Raw genomic sequence first — 10312 nt, 5'->3', positions numbered from 1 at the left:
CCATATAAGACAACTTTTCAGCTAGCTTAATTAATTGTGTGCCATGCGTACACTATATATATGTTAAATGCTAGGAAAAGTAAACATTGAGTTGCAGGTGTGTAGAACATAGTGGATTTAATAGCACTACAGAGTTGAACATTTGTCTTTATCCATTGTTCTCAATTTGAAGCAGGAATTATTATTTAAACACAGTTTATTTGGTTTGGATAAGTGCAGATTTTTCAGAGAAATAAATGAGCTGCTGTTATAGAGAAATAAAGAGAAATAAATGAACTGTTATGTGATATTGTCTTTCGGTAATTACCGAAGGCTTTTGGCCCTCGGTAATTACCGAAGGTTTTTGGCCCTCGGTAATTGTTAGCGACAAGGGATTTACCGAGGGCTTGATGGTCGTCGATAAGCCGTCTGTAAATGCCCATTTCCGACGGCTTCTGGCATTTTCCGAGGGCTTTTGGCCTTCGGTAATGCCTTTCTTTTTTGTAGTGATGAGAACGAGTAATCATGGAATATCAGGATGAACGCCCGTTAAGCTTTGCCCACATTCATACTTTACCAATCAATAACCACTTTCTGAGTTATTCCTCCCTGGAATACTCGTTCATAATACAACTATTTCATACACATCACATTTCAAATTCTCTCATACTTTATCATCCACATATTCAAATGAAATAAGATCATACGTACTTATCATAGCTCAAATACGACTGGTATAACAAGACCGAGCGCTACACATCTATTCCAATAAACAGACTCCTAAGAATTCAACCGGACGCCACGAAGCCTAGGCCGAGTACTAAGACTCTAGGCCGAACACCTTTTAAAGACCAACATTGATTTACACTAAATACTAATACTCATGAGAAACTATGGAGTAACGAACGCTATCTAGTTTGAATGAAGACTCTGATTCTAAGCACAATAATAATATATTAAAGAAAACAAGACCCATCGCTTGGTTTAAGACTGAACCCTGTAGAAACCGAACACTATTGGACGAGCGTTGGTCCAAGACCAAATACTTATCAGGAACGAGCACTATTGAGACTGAAAGATTGGTCCAAGACCGATCGCTAATAAACTCACAGAAACGAATGAATATATATATGTACAATTGAGCCACCACTTATTTTGAATGAAAAGAACGATAACGTCTACGACCTTGAGTAGTATATGACACGTTAACTAAACTTTTCAGGAAGTCTAAAGGAGAACTACACTTAGGTTGATCACTCATATTTACATTCTAATATTATAACACGCTCGTTATTACCGTAATTCTTTGTATAAGAGAACCTAATATAGACGGACGCTTGACCAGATTACCACCTTTACTCAAAATACTACAGTTGACGATCAATCCCTATCTCCACTCAATTCACCACATGCATCATTCATCCATCAACACGTCCAATCAAGCAGTGCACACATATCTCATATTCATCAAATAAGTCAAACAACGTATCATGCAAACATGCCAACGTTCAAACAAGAATTTAAATCAAATTATATAAGCTTCCCTTACCTCTAAGCGTGACCGAACGTTCACAATTTGAACAGAATGGCTCACCACCAATTTCTTAGAAGACTACGATCACGATTTACGAAACTAACCACATGAAAGACCAGAAAGCGTTCAGAAATGGGTTAAGGAACTCATGTAACTGGAAACTGAGTTTGCATGTATAGAGAAAAACCACTTGGCTGAGAGAGATGAACTTACCAGTCCAGAATCCGAAACTGATCGGTTCAAACGAACGCCCTCGACGCCAGGAGTGTTTAGACGGTGTCTGAGTGGTGATCGGAAGAAGAAAAGATTAAGATTTCTTAGAGAGAAGTAGGGAGTTTTAGAGAGAAGGATGAGAAAATGAAAGTTCAGAACTATGAGAAAGAAGGGTGCATGCAGAAGTGACGTGCATTTTTGAAAACTTTGAGTTTTGCTTCTACCGTCAAAACCGAACGTCCAATCTGCATCACACACCTGTCTTTTACTATTTGATTTTCGGATCCCCTATCTTGACACATGTAATCCACTAAAATGGGGTTTTGAGTGGATTTTAATGGGTCTGACAAAATGCATATATAGATTTAAAACCTATTTTAAATTATATAATTTAAAATATATTTTTAAATTATATAATTTAAAATATATTTTTAAATTTTACAATTTAAAAATCTGATTGAGACATAAAAGAATTTCACGTGGAAACGTCATACAGAAAAGAAAAAAGGCTATAGTGAATTTTCACTTACAAATGTTAGCCATTAAAATCGAAATAAAATTTAATATATCATTGAGAATTATTGACTTGAAAGTAATAATAATAATAATAATAATAATAATAATAAAATAACATCGAAGAGTCGAATTTTCTGTTTGTAATCGTAAAAAGTATTATTGAAAATATTCAACAATTGTAAGAGCGCTTTATGCACTTATGAAAAAGACTAGTTTACAAAAAGTATTTATATGTCCTTTTGCATGACAACTTGAGTTTCTTTTTTCCTTTTTTAAGTAGAAGATTCAGATAACAGAAAACAAGATTTCAAATTCCAGATATAGCTATGCATGAAAGATTAGCGCAATCACAGAAATTGTTAAAACATATTGAAGGATTTATCAGAAGAATTCATGAAAGAAATATTATATTAAACTCAATTTACATAATAGATTATTATATATCCTCAATTTAAAATCTTAATTAAACAATAATTTTATGTGTTTTTTTTATATAATTTTTATTTGTAATGAATATTAGGTTTAGACTCATTCGTAGATTTTTAACACATATCGATCCTAGAAATTGTTAGAACATATTAAAGGACATATCGCAATAAGATTCATGTGAGAAATAATTCACATCTAAACTCAACTGATAAAAAAATTATTATTAATGTATGTGTTTAGTGAGTGGGATTTTGATAAGCTTTAGAGGGGTGGTGCAGAGAAAGAAAGAGGGAGCTTTCAGAAGGCATAAGAGTAACGTGAAAATAGAGCAAGTTGAAGGAATAAATAGGACATTCAGAAGCTTATGAGCCACAACTTGTGTGCTGCTTTAATGAACGTATCTATCACTTTACACTTTCACTTCTTCCTCACCCAAATCTAGTTAAGATTCATTATCCTGTGATACTCTGCACATAATCCACAATCATTGCTATAAATTACAACCAAAATCACAACAAACTTCACATGTACTTTCTTTCACACAATGCTTCATTTGCACAAACAACAAACGTAAGTATGCCTTTTTTTCTCTTCTAATTATCTCGCTTTTATGGTAATTTATTAACCGTTAAACTCTTCTGCAGCTTCTGTTTTGTCCTTCTTCTGTTTGTGGCAGCGGTCATAGTATATGGCAGAAAAACTGCTGATGTTAGCTTCCAACAGAACTACAAGGTTGTATGGGGAAACCGCCATGTCTTCTTTCTACAACATGGCAGAGAAGTTCAACTCTCAATTGATAAAACTTCAGGTTTCTATAATTTTATTCATGTAAAACACGTATACGTCTTTGATTAAAGAGACAAGATCAGTCTCTTTTAACTGTGCTACCTAATATATATGCTATTTGGCTACACAATATAATTATGTTTTTCATTTTAGTATTGCTCATTTTGTACAAATATTTATTGATTATTATGTATTATGTCATCTAAGAGAGTCTTGCATAGACAACCTACCTTCTTATCAGCAAACACATATGCATGTGTAGTAGCTTATACTATGAAAAAAAAAAAAAGAGTGATAAAGTTTAATTCTGAAATTTACTACTGTTTTAATATGTAGGGGCTGGCTTCAGATCAAAATTGGACTATGCTTCTGGGTTCTTTCAAATGAGAATAAAGATACCCAACAAGGACTCTAGAGGAGTAGTCACAGCCTTTTATGTGTGAATTAATTGATTTTACCTTTTACATTTTGAGTTCTTTATATAAACACATATATAATTACATAATTATGTTAAAGGTTAAATAAGTGTGTAGTTCCTAAACTTTACTATGAAATTAGAATTTATTTTTATCTTAAACTTTTGGTCTTCAAACTTTAAAAGTCAATAGATATAATCATCTTAGCTCAACAATGTTATTTTTTTTGTATGTAAATGGTGTTTCAAGATAATATTTGAACTAGAATATCTGAAACAGTATAAACAATTCAAATATCAATTTAAAAGCAGTGACAAAAAATTTAACATGGGTTAAACGGATTATATTTTACCATGTTTAAAGTTTGACAAACCAAAGAAAGTTTGAGATAAAAACAAATTTGAATTTGTATTAAAATTTATGAATTAAAAACATGTTCAAACTTTAAGCTAAATTTTTTAATATCTTTTTGTATTATTGTAGCTGACTTCAAGGGTGTATGAACATATGGGAGAAAAACATGATGAAATCGACTTTGAATTCTTGGGAAACAATGGAGAGCCTCATATGTTGCAAACCAATATTTTTGCAAATGATGAAGGTGGTAGAGAGCAAAGGCATACTCTCTGGTTTGATCCCACAATCGATTTTCATTCATACGGAGTTCTTTGGAACCAACATCAAATAGTGTAAGCTAATTTTACCATCGTTGAATTCAATATCTTGATAGGGTAGTTTTTTTTTTAACATCAAAATAAAATATATTAAGTAGGATGAGTGGGTTAACCAAAAAAGTATACATAATTTACATATATGTACTATTGTTATGTGTTTAAGCTCTCTCATATTTAATCATACATATAATCTATCTTAACTCGTATATATTTTAAATGAGTCTTTTCCAATATCATTACAAGATGACAAAGACAAACATATGTGCCAATATCAATTAGGGTTTTTCGTGCACTGTGTGATTTTTTCTAAATACAGTTTCTAATTTTTAGGTTTTACGTGGATGAAATACCAATTAGGGTTTTTAAGAACAACTCGAAGGTTGGAGTGAGTTTTCCATGGCAAGAAATGCACGTTACAGGTAGCATATGGAATGGTGAACCTTGGGCATCTAATGGGAAGAGAATTGACTGGAACCAAGCACCCTTCACTGCTCACTTTCAAGGTTTCAATATTCATGCCTGCAAGACCCCAAACACCAACAATTTTTTCTGCTATTCTCCTTTTTTATGGTGGAATAATCACAAACATTGCCAATTAAACCCTCTCCAACAAAAGGCATACCAATATGTCACAAAGAAACATCTCGTCTATGACTACTGTTCTGATAGAGGACAATTGCATAAAGAATGTCAAATTAATTAGCTAATTAATTCATAATATTCTTAATAATATATAGGTCAAATATGTTTGGAGATTTCTTTTTTTCTTTTACGTACTTCTAAGAAGAAGAAAAAGAATTTGCTACAAGATAACAAATAAACTTATTGGAAAGTTTATTGATAAATTTTTTCAAATAAGTATTAAATCTTCAATTATAAATAAGAAACAAAAATATAGAAAATAATATATCGCATAAGGGTGGGGAAAATTCAAATTAGAAATTGGGAGGCTTTTTGCAGTGAAGACAGAAATAGAGTAAGTTTGTCTCCTGTTGTAAATAGGATATAAGAAGGTAATCAAAACTTGAGTATTAAGCAGTAGAATAATAATATTGTCGTTTGAACTTTATAATTTGTATCCTGGATTTGTATTAGAAATTAGAATAGAATACATCATGTACTTGTTGACGATCAGTGTTTGTAATAGGAGAGTTTATGATGTAAAAAAATACGTTTAAAAAATAGAGCAAACTTTTATGATGAGCATAACTTATGATAATGTATCCATTATATTGTGTCACAATTGGACTAGCCACTCTAAAATTCAATAACTACATTACATATTAATAAAAGAAAAAAAAACAAACACATGAAGGATCAAACTAAACTCTGAAGAAAATATAAAGCAAATCTACAAAAATTATATGAAACATATATAAAAATATGGAACATACTATGAAAGAAGTCAAGGTTAGGCATTATATACTACTTAAAATCTAACTTATTATGAAATTCAATTTAACTTATTATCAAAGTCAATATAAGTTAATGGTCAATACAATAATTTCCTTCACAAAATATATCAAAGACCTTTAATTTAATTCAATGCCATGATTGTACATTTTCTTCATCTTCCCATTAAAGACCAAGAAACAAATTGGGTTAAGATAAAGGCATGACAAAACAAAGTAAGTAATAACACTTATCAAAACAAACCTTAAGTTATTATTTCATGAAAGCTCAATAGCTAAGATAACTCTTGTTATCTTAACATATAAAGATTTATTTATCCCAAAAAGAAAAGAAGATATCAATATGATAAGTTTGATGATAACTTGTTCATCATGACTATTTATTTATCTTTATGTCATGGACTTTGGTTTATTTCATGAAAAATTAAATATTTAAACATTTTTTGGGAACATAACTAATTATGTCGAAACTTTTGTAATTCAAACATACGATAATTAAAAGAAGTCATTTTAGGATCCCTTACTTAATTGCTTAGTAAATCAATACTCGCCTAACGAGAAAAACTTTTACTCTTTCGCCCAACGAGAAACACCTGCACTAAAGGAATGAAGAAAATAATAGTGTTTGAAAACTTGTATGTTGCCAATGAGAAGTTACTTTCTTGGAGTAGTTAAAAAGTTTGAATTTGAATGTAGAAAGAAAGTCTTTTTGTTAATGAAACTAGAGACCGAGTGATGGGTAGAATTGTGAGAGGAGTTTCATAACCATTTTCTTAAAATAATAAGTTATAAATTTATTGTTTGAGAATGATATCTCACAAAATAATTTAAAGGAATAAATTTGTTTTCGTCTCTAAATTATTTTCAATTGTTTTTTCATTTGTCAATTAAATTATATATCTATTTCGTTATTACACTATGTGAAATTAAATTATTTTTAATTAAATTATATCATTATTTTTAAATTATTTTCAATTAAATTACGAACTCTCTTTGTCACAAAAAAAATACTACAATTTGTTGTTTGCTTTAAAAGATATTTTAAGTTACTTTTATAAAATACAAAAATGAAATAAACATATAATTTAATTTAAGAATGAAAAACAAATTTTGAAAATAATTTAAAAATAAAACAAAAATATATTTATTCCTACTTTAAAAAAAAAAACTCATGTTTTAATAGACAATCCTAATGTACAAGGAAAATGATTTTTACACTACATGCATCATTTGATAACCCACTTTTTAAGGGCATTTTGGTCACTAAAAAGTTAACTTTTATATTGTAAAGAAAGAAAGATCAAGATCACTTCTTCTTTAGAGTTTTATATCTTTTAGGATTGTTTACAAGATTAAGCACTATTCATCTAAATCTTCTTCAAATATTTGGATACAAAAAATATATATTAGGTTTTTGAGATATTCTTTTATTACAATTATATTCTGCTTATATAAAGGGAGATACAATATTGGTGTAGATTGTTGAAGAAGTTTACTTTATTGATCTAGAGAAGTGCAAAAATCATTTGAAATGGTGTATTTTGTTAAGAAAATGAGATAAACATCTCACGCATTTAGATCTTTAAAATAAGTTTGATATGGCTTAGAAATATTTGGGTCAATGGAAAGTCATTCCTCTTTCCAAAGCATTATGTGAATTTTCTATTTGTTCTCTCGAGGATATGAGAAGGGTTTTGACTGTTGGAGTTTGGAATTTATTTTTCAGAATCCTTTGTGTTTTTTCTTGGACTAAAGAATTTGTTTTGGCTTCTATGAAGCTCATGAAAACCCAATATTGAGTATGCATACATGGTCTTTCATTATAATATTGGAAGTCAAAGGTGATTTTCTCAATTATTCATGGCATTGGAACACCCTTATCTTTAGATTATTAGACTAAGAATAAGTCTCAAGGTTTCTTTGCACGTGTTTTGGTTTATGTTAATTTTTTATCTTATTTTCCTAATCAAATTTTGGTGGAAAGGTTAGGATTACTATTTTTTATTGATATAGAGTGTGAGAAATGCCTCTTTTTTTCAAATTGTAAAAGGATTGGTCATTATCTATCTAATTGTAGATGGTTAGAACAATATGCGAAGTAATTTCTGGTTGGGTGAAAATGGTTGGCACAAAAGTACAACAACTTTATCGTTCTAAGGTGGTTGGGGCCTAGAATGGGAATAAGGGCTCTCCACGACAAGAAAAATTGATATTACCGACGACCAAAATTTGTCGGTAAATTAAAATTATCAAAGGATTATCGACGATAATAAATTCGTTCGTAAAAGAAAATTCAAAATTTGTCGGTAAAATCTGTTGATAATTTAAATTTACCAACAGATTTATTTTTGTCAGTAATTTCAAGAATTTTTGTAGTGCTCTAGGTTTGGTTTTAAAGTTTGTGGAAGCTGTTACACAACCAACTATGGAACATAATTTGGAACCTATGGTGACATTGCAAAAATTATTATTTGAAAGTCTCATTTTTCTATTAACATAATAATTGTATTGTTTATACCTTCACAACGTCAACTAAAGAAATATTGTGTCTTCTAAACCTAACTCCCTTATCCTCTTCCACAAACACAAACCTCATCCCTTGTTCACCAACAATATTTTATTATGACGAACCTCTCAAATGGCAGGCATCATAGACAATCCATATGGTTACAGTTTATAATTTAAAGTAGAGACCCCTACCACCATGCAATCCCCTATTATTACACCTCCAATCACCTCTATAAAAAATAATCTAAATTATACATTGTGACATCATAAATGGATAACTAAAATTGGCTGCTACCTTCATCTAGTTAGAGTAGTTAATAATAAACTTATCCATCATACAGTTGAAATCAAATCAGATAATGATATTGTACAAATGATCAACCGTTGGAAAAAAGTTAAATTGATATATGTATTGTCTCCACACTTGAAAATATATTGAATTATTGATCCAAACATGAAATGTATGTCCACTAACACTTGACGAACAATGAAAAGATCCAAAAATTGGAGTTACGTGGATTCAAAAGGATATAAGATTTAGACAATTATTATTATTATAATTTTTTGGTTTAATTTCATTTTTAATTATATCAACTTTATTAGAGTAATTGTTTTCATTTCAATAAATAAATTTTCTATTCACTTATACATTTTTAATTTCATTATTATAAATTCTATTATTAAAAAATATATTTTATAAATTCTATTATTAAAAAATATATTTTATAAAAGAAAAACGAAACAAAAACAACTTATTTAAAATAAAAAAAAATTTAATACATTTTTTAAAATGAAAAAAATTATAAAACTTCTTTACAACTAGGTATAAGCAATTCCTTTACTTTTTAACAACTAACGTTTTCAGTATTTAAATAATCAATTCCAAAATATACATTCATCTTATTATTAAATTTAAAAATTAAATATTAATAACCATTCTTAATAATATATATATATATATATATATATATATATATATATATATAACTACGAAAACATTTCAAAAATTATATTTTACAAAATCCAAACACAAATACAGAATTTAGATCATCTTATATACATATAACATTTTCTTATCTTCCAAAATTTTACAAAACACTACAATATTACTAAATTATTTTTGTCCATCTTAAAATATTATGTTACTTTATTTAAAATATATTATTTTTAATTAAAACAGAAAACAAAAAAAAAATATTTTGGTTATCTGAAATCTGAATTCCAACTAATATTTTGGTGCTGCTACCACTATTTTACATAGTCATTGGATACATATTTTTGTTAACTTGCTTTAATGAAATCGTAATTACAGAGTGCAACTATATTCATTCCCATAAATGTTTTCGAATATTTTCATTCTTGTAATTTCTCTGGCAAATTGAACCAGAATTATAAAATATTAGATGTATTCAAATAAGCAAAATATTGAAGAGGACAGTAATTCTTAAAAGGTAAAACCAAACTTCGAAAGTAATGGAATAAAGTATACTTTGATAGCGGAAGTATTTTCTTATGTTACTATATCATAATTTATGATTGAAATTTAATCTTTAAACTTTTATAATTTAAGCTATAATATGCTTATATATTTACGTATAGAAATTATAATCTTGTAAATTATAAGTATTTTATTTTTTAATTTAATGATAAAAAAAACTAGCAAACCAACCGAGAAAAGTTCCCGATGTTGCAGCATCTCTTGGGAAAAGACAAACATAATTACTAACAGTAAACTTTTTAACACAAGTTACACAGAACAACACATAAACAGCTTGGACTGAGTTGAATTTTAAACTGTTTTTTTATTTTATTTGAATAAAATTTACAGTATGAGAATTTGTGCAT

At 28.8% G+C, this 10312-nt stretch overlaps 1 protein-coding gene across 2 annotated transcripts; it reads left to right on the top strand.

Moving 5' to 3' along the window:
* The first annotated feature begins 3102 nt into the window (after positions 1–3102).
* On the top strand, positions 3103–5776 carry LOC108328566 (xyloglucan endotransglucosylase/hydrolase protein 2). 2 transcript variants are annotated; one of them, XM_017562444.2, is made up of 5 exons: positions 3103–3241; positions 3316–3479; positions 3794–3894; positions 4357–4562; positions 4878–5772. In XM_017562444.2, the coding sequence occupies exons 1-5, from the start codon at positions 3216–3218 to the stop codon at positions 5248–5250; spliced, it is 870 nt and encodes a 289-aa protein (XP_017417933.1). In that variant the 5' UTR covers positions 3103–3215; the 3' UTR covers positions 5251–5772. The 2 variants fall into 2 exon arrangements, with proteins under 2 accessions (XP_017417933.1, XP_052728108.1); XM_052872148.1 differs by lacking the exons at positions 3103–3241; positions 3794–3894 and having other exon boundaries at positions 3345–3479; positions 4878–5776.
* The last annotated feature ends 4536 nt before the right edge of the window (positions 5777–10312 follow it).

The sequence above is a fragment of the Vigna angularis genome, chromosome 2 (assembly GCF_016808095.1).
Source record: "Vigna angularis cultivar LongXiaoDou No.4 chromosome 2, ASM1680809v1, whole genome shotgun sequence".
Taxonomy (NCBI): Eukaryota; Viridiplantae; Streptophyta; class Magnoliopsida; order Fabales; family Fabaceae; genus Vigna; species Vigna angularis.
This window is presented reverse-complemented; position numbering and strand designations above follow the sequence as displayed.

Coding starts and splice junctions, on each gene's coding strand:
- LOC108328566 (XM_017562444.2), top strand. CDS start 3,216: ATGCTTCATTTGCACAAACAACAAAC. Junction 3,480..3,793: donor CTCAATTGATAAAACTTCAG/GTTTCTATAATT, acceptor TTTAATATGTAG/GGGCTGGCTTCAGATCAAAA. Junction 4,563..4,877: donor TGGAACCAACATCAAATAGT/GTAAGCTAATTT, acceptor TCTAATTTTTAG/GTTTTACGTGGATGAAATAC.